Source organism: Sus scrofa, chromosome 15 (assembly GCF_000003025.6).
Source record: "Sus scrofa isolate TJ Tabasco breed Duroc chromosome 15, Sscrofa11.1, whole genome shotgun sequence".
NCBI classification, from domain to species: Eukaryota; Metazoa; Chordata; class Mammalia; order Artiodactyla; family Suidae; genus Sus; species Sus scrofa.
The window spans coordinates 56,772,969-56,789,657 of NC_010457.5; the positions used below are offsets into that span (position 1 = coordinate 56,772,969).

Genomic DNA, 16,689 nt, shown 5'->3' on the forward strand with positions numbered 1-16,689 from the left:
GGGTCTCTCTTCCCAACCTCTGTCCCATTCAGACGGTCAGGGTTAGGGAAGACAGGTGTGGCTGTGATGCTTTTCTGGGCCTCAAGTTTATGCAGACCTCACCTTCTTTTCTAGACTGTGTAGTTCTGACTTCAGGTTAGGGAAGAGACTATGCACCTCTTGGTGTACCTGGTCAAGGACTGGGGAGAGGTGGAAGGGGCTGGGCACTGTCCTTGTATTGTACCTCAGGCTTCTCACCATGGTAACCCCAGATAACCAAAGGAGAGCATTTGACAGCCACCCCAAAATAACAAATAAGCACAAATTTCAGATCATTTTATACCACCTGGTACCATGGATTTGTTCTTTGACCTGCCTGCTCCCTCTCTTTCCAGTCCTGGAGTTGGCCACAGGCATACCCAGACTCAAAGATTAACCTGGCTGCAAGGAAGGCGTGTCCTGCCTCCATCCAGTGAGGTGCCAAACCCCTCTCCTCCTCATTCTCCATCACAGACTTATCTAGCAAAACTGGCCTTCCTTGGAAGGGGAGGGGAAGATGAGTGGGGGCCGTCTAGGCTGTGAACCTAGACAGTGGGCAGGGAAGGAGGATGGGTGCTTTGGAGGCAGCCTCCATGGCTGTGCACAGTGGGCTAGGTACGGCAGCCAGAGCCACAGTGACACAGAGGGATGTGCTTGTGGTTTTTATGTCAGTAGCTTTAACTGTGTGACCAAGAAAGAAAATCTGTCTCTGTCTCTATACCTTGTCCCATACTTACGTCCTCATCTATGTCTATATCCTTATCTTTACCCCTATCTACACCTACCTCTGTGTCTATGTCTACATCTCTTTCTTCATCTAGACCCATGTCTTACCCATAGCACCACTGTCTTTGTTCATATCTACTTTTACCTGTACGTAAGTCTATATTTATAGCCTTATCTATGTTTGCAGTTAGACCTCGTTAACCTGGTTGGTGTCCTCTTAGGACAGGCATCCGTGTGAGCTTGTCGGACCTTGCTCCCTGCCCTGGCCCACACAGCTATGGCCCTCAGAGTACAGCACCCTTTGGGGAACTTTCCCTGTGGCTCAGGCCACTGGAAGGGGGTCTGCAACTCCAAGTTTAATGAAGGTGCTGCAGAGCACCTCTTCTTACCCCCAAATGCCTGGGGCAGGGTTCCATGGGTGTCCTCTGATGACCAGGGGATAGCTAAGTGCCTTCAACAGAAGTCATGTGTGTTGTAAGAACATTTTAACTTCAGTTCCATGTGAGCAGGAATTTGCATGATAGAGGAAAAGGCTCTGAACACACAGTACCCTTGAAAATGCATGTCTTGAAGGGCCAGGTTCCTGGAGGTTATGTGTTGGCTCTGCCAACGTTTCCTCTAATATTGGCAATGGGTCTGGAAACAGCTTAGCATCTCTGTGTCATATTGAAAGTCTGTTTAGTCAGGTGTCATAGAAAAGGACTGTACTATTTTTTAAATGTAGTTATTTTTCATAGTCTTTGATTTCAAGATTTTGAATACTGTCATCTTGAATCTGTATAGTTTTCCTTGTAACACATTATCTTATCACCTTCTTTCAAGTTGAAGATGTACCAGGGGTTTACATTGTGGCTCAGCAGTAATGAACCCAACTAGTATCCATGAGGATGTGGGTTCAATCCCTGGCCCTGCTCAGTGGGTTAAGGATCTGGCGTTGCCATGACCTGTGGTGTCCTTCGCAGATGCGGCTCGGATCCCACATTGCTGTGGCTGTGGCTGTGGCATAGGCCAGTTTAGCACCTAGCCTGGGAACGTCCATATGCCATGGGTTCAGCCTTAAAATAAAGGACAAGCTGGAGTTCCTGTCGTGGCTCAGTGGTTAACGAATCCGAGTAGGAACCATGGGGTTGTGGGTTCGATCCCTGCCCTTGCTCAGTGGGTTAATGATCCGGCGTTGCCATGAGCTGTGGTGTAGGTTGCAGACGCGGCTCAGATCCCGAGTTGCTGTGGCTCTGGCGTAGGTCAGTTGCTACAGCTCCGATTCGACCCCTATCCTGGGAACCTCCATATGCCACGGGAGTGGCCCAAGAAATGGCAAAGAGACCAAAAAAAAAAAAAAAAAGACAAGCTGAAGACATTCTATTTTTGTGATCAGGAGAAATTTGTAGTGATTTAGATCATGTAGGGTGGTGGACGCATCGTGGGAATCAGACCATGCTGAGTACTGAATCATGTTCTCCTTTCTCCCAGCACAGGATATCAGACAGGACTCTGCTCACCAAATGCGTGACTGTACTGGGATTGGTCATCTTCATGTTCTTTCTCAATTCCTTTGTCCCTGGTGTTCATCTTGATCTCGGTGAGTCTTATTTGGGGTTAGCTTTTCAAGTGATATCAGAGTTTTGGGTATCTTGGAAGGGAAGGTTTCAAAGCCTGTCCCCAGACACTAGTGAGGAGGGTTGAGAGGGATAGTTTTCTGGAGGAGAGGGAGAGAGCAAATTACATCTCAGGGGCGTGGGTCCTCAGCCCCTCCAGAGTTTATCATCAAAAGTGAAAGAGCAGGATGGATGGAATCATCTTTATCGTACTTGAAAATCAAATCTTCTAACTGTTACCTGAGAAGCATCCCCAGAAATAGCTGAGAGGTCATATCAGCAAGGCCACAGTCCAAGATTTGTGCAAGCTGACCTAATCATTATTAAATGAGACTGTTAGTGAAAGGGCCAGAGAACTAGAAGAAGTCTACACTGGTCTTCTCCTAACTCGGTGGTGCATCCATTTTCCCTATGCAGCAGAACTCCATTCTTCCACCTGCCCCCCGGGTTTTTCTTCTCTTGCTCTCCCTCTCTTACATCTCTCACTTTGTACTTTCTCAAGGTCTGAGTTGCATAGCCCATCCCTGCCTGAGATGTGGCCATCTTGCAGAATGAGCTCACCAGATATCTTTTTAAGTTCACCATTCTTCCACTCTCCACCAATATTTTCCATGTTTCTTAGATCTTTCTTATTAACTTACTAATAATTCTTTCTATTGGTGTCATTATTTAAAACAAAATTAACCCCCTTTCAAAACCCACCTCACGTGAAAGTATAGATTTATGAGACAGTTAAATTTGAGGTGGTGTCAAGGAGTATTTTCTTTAACCAGAAGCTTTATGTATGGTTTTCCTTTAAAAGTGAGCACTGCTAAGATGTTTTGGATATCTTTTTATAGAAATTCAATTTACTGCAACACTTGAAGAATGTAACTTCTGTAGAAAGCAAAGCCTCTTGCCTGTGTAAAACAGATGGATAACACCAGCAGGCTTAGTTATTTGAATCGCAACATTGCTTCTTTGGTTCTTGGCTGCCACTAGAAATCTTTATATTTCTAAAGATCAAACAATACAATAAAACTGTGTTTTGTGGGTAAAGGGGCTCCATTAGCTAATTCTTTTGGGTGTTCACAGATTATTTTGTTTCTAATTTTATTTGAAATTCCACTTTAAAAGAACATGTCATGCATTTTATGTATTTAAATTTTTTTATTAAAGTATAGTTGATTTACAATGTTGTGTCAATTTCTGCTGTACAACAAAGTGACCCAGTCATACATGTATCTACATTTCTTTTATTTTATCTTCCATCATGGTCTATCCCAAGAGACTAGAAATGCTTCCCTGTGCTGTGCAGTGGGACCTTATTATGTATCCATTCTAAATGTAATAGTTTACACTTGTTCTAACCCCAAACTCCCACTCCCTCCCACTCCCTCCCCCTCTCGCTTGGCAACCACAAGTCTGTTCTCCATGTCAGTGACTAAAACTAAAAAAATATCTGGGAGTTTGCATGCAGTTTTGTTAGCATTTGGCAGTTGTCTTTGTAGAAATAACATTACTTTTAAAATTTAAAGTCACCTCTTTAACCATATATATAGGCTTTCAAATATCTTGATTTCCATGAAACTTTTCATTTTAGTCTGAGAAGTCTGTGCTTTTTGCTGAGATGTCATATCTCTTTTTATGTGTTTGTTGCATCTGGGAATGAGGGGCTTATTTTGTTTCTGCTTTTAAATCTGGTGTTTTCAGTTAGGATTGTGTACAAATGACTTTATCTAAGGATCCTGAAACACATAATTTGTATAATTGTGTATTCGGCATGATGGGAAAGAGTTCGGTTGACTAGGAGAAAAGTTTGATTAGCATATATTTTGAACCAAATACAGTTTCCTTAGAGTTACATAGTGGCTCTCTTACTGGAAACAGGGGCAAAATTAATGCAAGGTCTCCCCAGGGCTTCAGACGATAGAGATATGATCGTTCATCTTTGGTGAAATGCTGTTTTGAAAATAATACACTTGGTAAGTTGAGCATAAAACAGTGTGATGCCATATAACATGAGGTGATGTCTTATCACACAACCTGCATCATGTAATGTGAGATGTCATATAACCCAATGCATATGATGAGGTGGTGTCATATAAGGTACACCATGTAACAAATGCGACATCATGTAATATGATGTGGTGTCATGTAATACTATGTCATGTCATGTAACAAAACATGACATCATATAACACATTTTTTTTTTTGGCAGCATATGGAAGTTCCTGGACCAGGGACTAAATCTGAGCTGCATCTGCAGCCTATGCCACAGCTGCAGCAATACCAGATCCTTTCAACTCACTGTGCCGGGCTGTGGATCGAACCCATGCCACTACAAAGACAATGCTGGATCTTTAAACCTCTGTGCCACAGGAGGAACCTTATAAAACATTCTTTTATTTAAGCATTGTAACCTAAACACAATAGTGACTCTCATTCTCTTTTTCCTTCTTATTTTTAAAAAATTATCATAGAGTAAATTTGATTTTTCTCTTCAAATTCAGAAATCTGTGAACTTTAACAAAAATGTATATTTATATCACTGCCACCATAATCAGATTACAGAATAGTTCCTTTCACCCTGAAATTTATTTGTGTTATTCTTTTGTATCACCTTCCACCTTAATCCTGGTGACTCTTGATCTGTTTTCCATCACTGTAGTTTTGTCTTTTGGATAATGTCATACATTGAATCAGACAGCCTCTGGGACTGTCTTCTCTCCCTCAGCACAAGGCCTTTCAGACATATCAAAGTTGTTTCTGTGGGTATCAGTAGTTCATTCTTTTTGTTGCTGAATAGTCTTCCATGGTACAGATGTACCACAGTTTGTTTATTCACTTGCCCATTGAAGGACATTTGGGTTGCTTCCAGTTTTTGGTAATTGTGAGTAGAGCTACTCCAAACATTCGTGGATATGATTTGTGTGAACTTGCTTTTATTTCTTTTGGGTAGTTATCTAAGTGTGGGACTGCTAGATCATATGGTGAGTGTTTAGCTTTAAAAGAAGCTGCTGCACCGTTTTCCGGAGTGACTGTGGTACTCAGCACAACCACAGTAGTGTTTGGGAGGTCCAGCAGCACTATGTCCCCATCAGCACTTTGCATGATCAGACATGCCTTAAATATGGAACTCACATGTTATTATAATTATTTGTTTACCACTCCACCAACTGGTACCCCTCTCTCCAGCTAGACTCAAGGGCCGTGGTCCATTTCGTCTAAGCTTTTCTCTACCCAGTGCCTTATGTTAATGCCTGATACATTGGTAGGTACAGGGTTTATAGGATGCATGACCAAAGTTCATATTGATTCTTATAGGTTACAGTTTTATTATTTTGAGAATTTTAGGTGTGACTGACTTATCCTGGGTTCTCTGGAGAGAAAGCTATGTGTGTGGGTTCTTCACTGGGGGTTATGATCTCAGAGAGTAGAAGGGACAGAGAAGCAGACTAGTGAAGGGAATGAGTCAAAACAAGTATGAATCATTATCTAGCTGCCCTTTGGGTCACTGGTCACTCTATCCCATAGGTTTGTCTGAGAAGAAATATGAGATGTGTCACAGGACTGTCTATGGGGTTGTATGGGTGAAAGAGGGAGAATTTACCCATTGGTGCCCATCATCCATTGGTCCAAACCAAGTTCCTCCCCATGGAATGCCAACTAATGAATGCAGTGCATCAAAGGCCACACAGCAGAGGAGCCCCAGCTGGAAGCAGGTGTTGGTGTGGGCTCAAGGGCAGACTAAGTCAGGGAGCATCTATAGGAGGGCAAGTTTATACAGAGCTTGCCACTGCCACAGACTTCTGGTCAGTGACAGGAGAACCTTGAGGGACCCAAAGATGTGCAAAAGGTGGCACAACAGTGAAGAAAAAAAAAATGAATGAGGGCCATGGTCACAATTCATATGCATCTGGCAAAGAGATAGTTCCCCAGTGTGTAAGTGTGTACCTTTATCTCAAACACACACTGGAAATAGCTCCAGACTGCTCAGCTTTTGTATACACATAGATCCCTTGTCCCCACATGAAATTCTTGGTGCCAGTTATGTTTCAGAATTCAGGTAATTTTGTTTGTATTTGACAAAGACAATTAAGTGTATATGCTGAATTGTATATAATGTAACACCCCTAGGGGATTCATCAGCACCTTGCCCTCCAAGCATTAACATTTCTGCAGTAGGAATCTGAGGGAAAATGAAAAAAAAATGGGTGTGTGTGGGTGGCTGTGTCACTTTGCTGTACAACAGAAATTGAAGGTAGATCAACTTTAGTTTAATAAAAATTAAAATATGTATATATTTCTGCAGTGAAACCTGAGTATTTTCTACAAAATGGGATAAATTATGGCCACGAATAGCTTCATTTCAGTTCAAATCAGGTTTTGTTGAATTTTGACATAAAACATAAGAAAATTTCCTTTTCTAAAATTTTAAAATTGTGCATAACTGATTATGAAACTAAGGTGAACTGGCTTCAAAATATTATCTTTGGGAGTTCCCATTGTGGCATAGTGGTTAGCTAATCTGACTAGGAACCATGAGTTTGCAGGTTCGGTCCCTGCCCTTGCTCAGTGGGTTAACGATCCGGCGTTGCCCTGAGCTGTGGTGTAGGTTGCAGACGTGGCTTGGATCCCACATTGCTGTGGCTCTGGCGTAGGCCCGCGGCTACAGCTCTGATTAGACCCCTAGCCTGGGAACCTCCATATGCCGCGGGAGCGGCCCAAGAAATAGCAAAAAGGACAAAAAAAAAAAAAAATATATATATATATATTATCTTTGGCTTTAAAACTTATAACCTTGATTAGGAATTTTCTAGGTCTCCTTCTTTGATAATTAGTCCACAGTGTCTCCCTAGGTTCTCTCATAATATGTTTGCTTAGATTTCAGCTTGAGAGATATTTCTGTAATTATTTCCTTGACATGATTTCAAAATTGCTCGTGTGGTCAGGCCCTAAGCGTCCCTTTGTTAAGAAATTTTATTGTCTTTGTTAAAGTATTTTTAGCTACCAATAAAGCAATCTACTTGATCAGTCTTAAGCCAAATATGGGACAAATAGAATGATACTGGGCTAATTGGGAGACTCTGAGGGACAGTGGTCTGGTGGGGACATCCAGACAGAGGGTAGGTTCCTGTCCCCCAAGCACCTTTGTTCTCTTCCGATTGCCTTGTGCTTCTCCATGAACCATTTTCTTATCTTTTTTCTCCTCATGGCAGAGAGATTATCTCATTAGCTTCCCAATTTATGGGATCTCAATTTTAGCCACAAAAAGAGGAAAGGCTGTTTTAGTTTTTTTAAAAAAATTTTTTTTGTTGTCTAAAATTTTTAGGGCCACACCTGTGGCATATAGGCGTTCCCAGGCTAGGGATTGAATTGGAGATGCAGCTGCTGGCCTACAACACAGCCACAGCAATGCAGGATCTGAGCCTTGTCTATAACCTACACCACAGCTCACAGCAACGCTCAATCTGCAACCCACTGAGCGAGGCCGGGGATCACACCCACATCCTCATGGATACTAGTCAGATTTGTTTCTGCTGTGCCACAACAGGAACTCCTGAGGAAAGGCTGTTTTGAATCCTACCTTCCTTGGTAAAGAGTTTTATTGGCCCATGTTGGGTTAATTTTCTTTCCTAACCAAGAAATTATGACCAGGATCACAGGGGCCACATGGTAAAACATGGTCAATAAATTTAAAAGGAAATATCACTTAAATTTTAAAATACCTCTTTCAATAAGAGAAAGATAGAAAATGGACAGGAATCCTAAATAGACACTTTTCAAAAGAGGATATTAATATAATTGAAATTACCAATTAAGCCTATGAAAAGGTGCTTAACCTCTGAAATCATCACTAAAATGTGAATCTAAAATACAAGCTACCACTATATCCATACCTAAATGGATAAAATTGAAGGCTGACACTGAATATTAGAGAGAGAATGTGGAGCAACAGGAAGTGTCATAAACTGCTGCTAAGACTATAAATTGTTCACTCATCCTTGTGACCCTGAACTGAATCCAGCTTCATCCTTGTGTATAATAAGCCTTTATAAAAACATAAGTATTATTGGATTCGACTTGCAAATATTTCATTGAGGATTTTTTGCAGCTATATTCATCAAAGATACTGATCTGTAAATTTTTTTTTTCTTTTTTGGCTGCACACATGGCATATTATTAGTCTGTAATTTTATTTTTTGGTAGTATCCTTATCTAGTTTTTGTATCAGGGTGATGGTGCCCTATAGAGTAAGTTTGGGAGTATTTCTTCCTCTTCAGCTGTGTGGAACAGTTAGAGAATAACTGTAAGTTCTTTGTTTTGTAGAATTCCCTAGTAAAGCGGTCCAGTCCTGGACTTTTATCTGCGGGGAGTATTTTTTGTTACATGTTCCTATTTCTCTTTAGTGATTAATCTGTTCAAATTATTAATTTACTTTTTACTCAATTTTGGGAGGCTGTTTGTTTCTAGAAACTTGTCCATTTCTTTTAGGTTATCCAATTTCTTGGCATATAATTGTTTATAGTGTTCCCTTATGATTTTTTGGTGTTTCTGCGGTATCAGTTGTTTTTTCTCTTTGTTCATTCCTTATTTTCTTTATTGGGGATCTTCTCTTTTTTTCTTGGTGAGCCTGGCTAGAAGTCTGTCAATTTTGTTTCTCTTTTCAAAATATTAGGTCTTGGTTTTATTGATCTTGTCTGTGTTTTAACTCCCTCTTTATTTCCTCTCTGGTTTTTATTATTTCTTTCCTTCTTATGACTTTGGGTCTTGTTTGTTCTTTTTCTGATTCTTTTAGGTGGTAGGCTAGTTTATTAGAGATTTTTCTTTTTTCTTAAGAAAGGCCTGTGCCACTATGACCTTCTCTCTTAGAACTGCTTTAACTATATCCCATAGATTTTGTAAAGTTGTGTTTTCCTTTTCATTTGTCTCAAGTATTTTCTTGTTTTTTCTTTGCTTTTATCATTGTACCATTGGTTTTTTTAGTAGCACATTGTTTAGTCGCCATGTGTTTCTTCTTTTCCTATCTTCCTTTCTGTAGTTTATTTCTAATTTCATACCACAGTGGCCCAAAAAGAAACTTGAAGTAATTTTTGTTTCTTTAAATTTTGGGGGCTTGTTTTGTGACCTATCCTAGAGAATATTCCATGTGTGCTTAAAAAGAATGTGTGTTCTGGTTTTAGGGAATGTAATGTCCTGTAGATATCAATTAAGTCCAAGTTTTCTGTTGTGTCATTTAGGACCTCTCTTGCCTTATTGATTTTCTGTCTGGACGATCTGTTCATTGCTGTCAATGGGGGTGTTAAAGTCCCCTACTATTATTATATTTTTTCCATTTTTCTCCTTTATGTCTGATAGTATTTCCTTTATATATTTAGGTGTTTCTGTACTTGGTACATTTATGTCAGTGTGTATAATATCCTCTTCTTTTACTGATCCCTTTACCATTATATACTGTCCTCCTTTGTCCTTTGTTATAGACTTGTTTTAAACTGTATTTTGTCTGATATGAATATTGCTATCACTGCTTTCTTGTATTTTCCTTTCCATGAAATATATTTTTTCATCTCTTCACTTTCAGTCCGTTATGTGTCTTTCACCCTGAAATGAATCTCTTGTAGGCAGTATGTTGTAGGTTCTTTTTTTTTTATTTATTTATCCAATCTGACCCTGTGTATCTTTCAATGGGAACATTTAGTCCATTGACATTCAAAGTAATTATTGATAAGTATGTACTTATTGTCATTTTAATCCCTGACTTCCAAATCCTTGATTTTGTTGTTCTCTGTTCATTTATTGTTTTTGTTTTTCCTCTTGAGGTTTGATGATTTTTCCTTTTTTAGAAATTTTTATTGAAATATAGATGACACAGTGCTCTGTTTGTTTCAGGTGTAAAGTGATTCAGATATATATATATGTGTGTGTGTACATATATAACTGTGTGTATATATATATATATATATACACACACACACACTTTATTTATATTCTCTTCTGTTATAGGTTATGACAAGATATTGACTATAGTTCCTTGTGTCGTGTAGTAGTTCCTTGTTGGTTATAGATTTTATATATAGTAGTGTGGATATTGCAATCCCAATCTCCTAATTTATCCCTCTTCCCCCCTCCCCTTTGGTAACTGAAAGTTTGTTTTTTATGTCTGTAAGTATATTTCTGTTTTGTAAATAACTTCATTTGTACACTTTTTTTAGAGTTCACATATAAGTTATAGAATATGATGCTTATCTTTCTCTGTCAGGTTTACTTCACCTAGTTTGATAGTTTCTACATCCATCCATGTTGCTGCTGTAAATGGCATTATTTCATTCTTTTTTAGGGCTAATATTCCAGTTTGTGTGTGTGTGTGTGTGTCCGTGCCTATGTACCAGATCTTCTTTATCCATTTATCTGTTGATGGAGACTTAGGTTGCTTCTATGTCTTGGCTATTGTAAATAGTGCTGCTGTGAACAAATGAACATTGGAGTGCCTGTATCTTTTTGAGTTATATTTTTCTTCAGATATATGTGCAGGAGTGGGATTGCTGGATTATATGGTAGCTCTATTTTTTTTTTTTTTGTCTTTTTGCCTTTTCTAGGGCTGCTCCCATGGCATATGGAGGTTCCCAGGCTAGGGGTCTAATCAGAGCTGTAGCCACTGGCCTATGCCAGAGCCACAGCAATGCAGGATCTGAGCCGCATCTGCGACCTACACCACAGCTCATGGCAATGCCGGATCCTGAACCCACTGAGCAAGGCCAGGGATCGAACCTGCAACCTCATGGTTCCTAGTTGGATTCGTTAACCACTGTGCCACGATGGGAACTCCAGCTCTATTTTTGTTTTTCAAGGAACCTCCATACTGTTTTCCATAGTGGCTATACCAATTTACATTCCTGCCAACAGTGTAGGAGATTTATCTTTTCTCTATATACTCTACAGCATTTATTATTTGCAGGCTTTTGGATGATGGCCATTCTGACCTGTATGAGGTGGTACCTCATTGTAGTTTTGATTTGGTTTTCTCTAATAATTAGTGATGTTGAATGTCTTTTCATGTGCCTACTGGCCATCTATACATCTTCTCTGGAGAAATATCTTTTTAGATCTTCTGACTATTGTTTGTCTATTGTGTTGTTTGTTTTTTGATATTGAGCTGAATGAACTGTTTTAATCCCTTGTCAGCTGCTTTGTTTGAAAATATTTCTCCCATTCAGTAGGTTGTCTTTTTCTTTTGTTAATGGTTTCTTCTACTGTGCAAAACTTTTAAGTTTAATTAGGTCCCATTGGTTTATCTTTGTTTTCATTTCCATTGCTGTAGGAGGTGGATCCAAAAAGATATTGCTGTGAGTTATGTCAAAGAGTTCTTCTGCTGATGTTTTCCTCTAGAAGTTTTATAGTATCTGGTCTTACATTTGGGCCTTTAATCCACTTTGAATTTATTTTTGTGCCTAGTGTTAGAAAACATTCTAATTTCATTCTTTTACATGTAGCTGTCCAATTTTCCAAGTTCCGCTTATTGAAGAGGTTATCTTTTCTCCATTGTATGGTCTTGCCTCTCTGTCCATAGATTAGTTGACCATTTGTGTGTGATCCCATTTGTGGGATTTCTATATTGTTCTATCGATCTATATTTCTGTTTTTGTGCCAGTACCATGACTGTATCTTTGTAGCATAATCTGAAGTCAGGGAGTGCGATTCCTCCAGCTTTGTTCTTTTTTCTCAAGATTACTTTGGCTCTTTGTGGTCTTTTATGTTTCCATACAAATTAAAAAACTTTGTTCTAGTTCTGTGAAAAATGCCATTGGTGATTTGATAGGGATTGCATTGAATCTGTAGATTGTCTTGGGTAGATGATTTTTGTAGTATCTTTGAGTTTCTTTCTTTCTTTTATGGCCGCACCTGTGGCACATGGAAGTTCTTGGGCTAGGGGCTGAAGTGGAGCTACTGCTGCCAGTCTACATCACAGCCATGGCACCACTGGATCCAATCCCATCTGTGACCTACCCTGCAACTTGCAGCAACCCTGGGTCCTTAACCATCTGAGCAAGGATAGGGATTGAACCTGCATTCTCAAAGACATGACATTGGCTTCTTAACCTGCTGAGCCTCCATGGAAACTCCTGAGTTCCTTTCTTTTTGATTTTTGTGAATCAATGTATATTTTTTATTTGTGAACTTACCATGGAGTTCATGTATGTTGATCCATAACTATATCTACTTGTTCTAAACTGATTCAAGTTCAAACACATTTGAATATCTACATTTTTATTGCCCCCACATTTTGTATATTTGTTGTCTATTTTACATCTTCATGTTCATCCTTTTCCTATTTATTATAGTTATAGTCCATTTTATAATTCTTAAATTTTTAAATATCTATCTACTGGCTTATTTTAAATGATCTTCAATCCTTACTATGTATTTGCCTTTTCTCTTGAGATTTTCCCTTTCCTTTGGATTCTTGCTTTTCTATTTAGAAAAGACCCTTCAATATTTCTTTTAGCATAGGTTTAGTATTGATGAGTTCTTTTAGTTTTTGCTTGTCTGAGAAATTTATAGTTTCTCCTTCTATTCTAAATGATAATCTTGCTGGCTAGAGTATCCTAGGTTGTAGGTTTTTCACTTTTAGGACTTTGAAAATATCTTGCCACTCCCTTCTGGCCTGCATAGGTTCTCTAGAGAAGTCAGCTGATAGCCTTATGAGGGTTCTCTTGTAACTTGACTCTCTGTTTTTCTCTTGATGCCTTTGAATCCTATCTTTATCTTTAAGTTTTTCCGTTTTAATTATGATATGTCTTGATATGGGTATGTTTGGGTTCATCCTGTTTGAGACTTTCTATGCTTTCTATGATTTCTATACCTGGATATCTGTTTCCTTCTTCAGGTTTGGGAAGTTTTCAGCCATAATTTCTTCAAATACATTCAATCCCCTTTCTCTTTCTCTCTCATTCTTCTTAAATACTTATTATGTATAGGTTAACATGTTTTAAATGATCCCATAGATCTTGTATATTGCTTTCATTTTTTGAATTTGTCTTTCTATCTGATGTTCTGATTGGGTGATTTTTATTATTCTATCTTCCAAATCACTTATTATTTGTCCCTCTGTGTCATTTAGTGTACTGTTCATTGTTTCTGTATTGGTTTTTATCTCCACAACTGAATTATCTCTTTTTCACTGATTCATCTTTGTAGTTTCTAGTTCCTTGTTACAATGATTTGCATTTCTGTAAAAAATCTTCATTCAGTTAGCTTTTTACTACTACCTTTTTGAACTTGGACTCTGGCAGACTCAAATATACAAGTCTGTTTGAGGAGATTTCTGTTGCTCTTTTAATTGAAAGTAGTTACTCTTCCTTTTTACTTAACTTCTCTTTCTATATGCATTTAGAAGTAATTGTCTGCTCTGGTTGAAAAGTTTTTTTTTATGTGAGAGTATTCCTGTGTAGGTTGTGTGTGTCCAGTGTCTGTGGTGGGAAGTCTGATTTTGATATGGATGCAAGCTATGTGTTTCTTCAGGGTACGTGGGCACTTATCTCCTTGATAGGGTGTGTGGTGGATGTTGGGGGATCTAAAGTCTATATAGGGTGTGAGGTGGGACTTCCTCTTTGCTCCGCAGGTGTCACTCCCACTGTCAGTGGTGGAGTCTATTCCCAAATTGTTGGAGTACAAGCCCTGAGAGTTGGGCTCAATCAGGCTCTATTGCCCTTGAGTGTGTGGCCTTCCCCAGAGGAGGTGATTGCTGAATCAGTTGAGGTCCTTGCAGTGTCAGAGGACCTATGTGCCACCTGTGTGGGCATCTGCAGTTCTGCTCAGAAACAGCCCAGGGTAGCATCCATTCCCCTTTTGTGTTCATCCTAGATCTAATGCAAGGCTGTGGTGTGGAGTGGTCCGGAACTTGGGGTCAGGGCATTGTGGCTGCAGGAATTGAGGTGGGTGCCTGAGATATGGGCTGCCTCTGTGGCCATCTTCTCCTAGGACTTGTCTGCTCCAAATCCAGTAATAAGCTTATGTGTGGAATGGGTGGAGCTGGGCCCTCTCACTGTGAGACAAACTGTTGCATGCTTTTGCAGCAACATTTCTTTTCTGTGCTTTGTGATGTTGTTGAAAATGGAACATTTGAATATTGTAATGTAGTAACTAGTGGTCCCTAGTCCTTTACCCAGGTTTAAAAAAAATTTTTTTTTTGCATTTTGTATTTTTTTTAGGACTGCACCTGTGTCATATGGAGGTTCCCAGGCCATGGGTCTGATCGGAGATACAGCTGCTGGCCTATGCCAGAGCCACAGCAATGCCAGATCTGAGCCACATCTGTGACCTACACCACAGCTCATGGCAATGCCAGATCCTTAACCCACTGAGCAAGGCCAGGGATTGAACCTGCAACATCATAGTCCCTAGTTGGACTCATTTCCGCTGTTCCACAATGGGAATTCCTTTTTTTTTTTTTTAATTTTGAATCCCTGAAGGCTGTAGTAGACCATTTGTTTTGTGACTTTCCCAATTATTTTTGCATATTCTATATTTCTTGTCATGTGTGGTCACTGAAATCTGTGTTCCTTAGTGTGTTCAGCTAGTGTTTTAATAGAGAGTTCCTTGAAAGCCAGGAGCTAAAGACCAAAAATTAATAAACAAATAAATACAACAACAAAAGAACTTCTCCTGTTCTTTACAGATGGCTTCGTATGGAGCACTCCTTCCACAAGTTATCAGCCTTGCTCTAAGAGTAGGCATCTGCTTGAGGTGGGAAAGTTTAGGGAATCTCCAGCATTTTCTGAGCATGGATCTTTTCCTGGGCAGGCATGTGGCTTTCCAGATTCCCCCAAAATACGTGGTTGATTTTGAATGTTCTGATTTCCCAGAGAAACTCTCTCTAGCATTTTCCCTGTGCCTTAGATGGCATGTTTCAGCCATACCCTTTCCCCAGGCATCTCTGGGTTGTTAGTTTGGCTTGTGGTATTTTTGAAAAATGCCATCCACTTTTATGGCCTGAGCTCTGAGTCAGGTGGAACAGAGTTCCTTGTGGCCTTGCTGACACCTTTACTTTATTTATAGGCTCTAATCAGAGACCCAGCTGAGGTCATCATACTTCTGACCTATGAAAACTGTGATATAATAAGTAGGTGCTATTTAAGGCCACTACATTTTTAATAATTTGTGATGGCAGCTATAGAAAAATAATACTCATTTTATGTCTGTATAATTTATAGTCATATCACTGATCTTATTTTTGATATTGGCTTTTTTTTTCACTTTTTGTCCTATGCAGGTTGGTGATGTTTTATCAGTCTTCTTGATCTTCTTAATGAACCAAGTTTTGGTATCATTGGTTTTCTCTGATATTTTTCTATTTTCTACTTCATTGATTTCTGATCCAGCACATTTTTCTTCTACTGATTATGGGTTTTATTTACTCTATTCAGAAATAATGAGCAGACTATTTGAACAAAAGTCCAAACCAAAATTGAATAACTTTTCATACCCTTTGGAATGTCAAAAAAAAAGTGCTAAGTGTTAAAAATGTGGAGAAACTGAAATTCTCATATACTGCTGGTGGGATTGGAAAATGTTACAACCATTTTGGAAAACAGTTTCACAGTTTCTTAAAACATAAATATTCCATAATACTAACCTATCATATGATCTAACCTAGGTATTCCATTCCTAGGTATTGCTCCAAGGGAACTGAAAGCACAATGTACATGTAGATAACTGTATACAAAAGTTCATAGCACATTCACTTGTAATAGCCAAACACTGGAAGCAGTGGTGAATGGGGTACATTGTGGCATAGCCACAATAAAAAAGAATGAACCATATAATAGCATTGAAGAATCTTAAAATAACTGTGACGAATGGAAGCAGTCAAAGAAAAAAATCCAGAATGTATGATTGCATTTGTGGAAAATATAGACAATGTAAACTCATCTGTAGTGAAAGAAAAGAGATGAATTGTTTCTTGGGAGGTGGGGTGGGGTGACAGAAGAAGGGAGAGAGGGAGCAAAGAACATGGGCCTGAGAAAACTGCTAGGCTGGTGGATATATTCATTATCATGATTGTGTTGGTTTTTTGGGTTTGTACATTAGCCAAAATATAAATTGTACATTTTAAGTACATTCAGTTTGCAGAGTATCAATTACCTTCAATTTAAAAAGCAATCTGAAGATGAAAAACTAGTGTCTTAACAATTGAACTACATCTATAAGTCTGTTTATTTGTTTTTCAGGGTGGATTGCTATTCTGGGTGCCATCTGGCTGCTAATTTTAGCTGATATTCATGATTTTGAGATAATTCTACACCGAGTAGAATGGGCGACCCTTCTGTTCTTTGCAGCACTCTTTATTCTGATGGAGGTAAGACTTTAG

General features: G+C 39.1%; 1 protein-coding gene across 1 annotated transcript in view; it reads left to right on the plus strand.

The window, feature by feature from the left end:
• Positions 1-16,689, plus strand: part of OCA2 (OCA2 melanosomal transmembrane protein) — a gene marked incomplete at its 5' end in the record, with an annotated part of 212,273 nt that overhangs the window by 115,321 nt on the left and 80,263 nt on the right. The window contains 2 exon segments of the mRNA NM_214094.2: positions 2,215-2,323; positions 16,550-16,677. Of these exon segments, the coding sequence (NP_999259.2) occupies positions 2,215-2,323; positions 16,550-16,677 (237 nt within the window).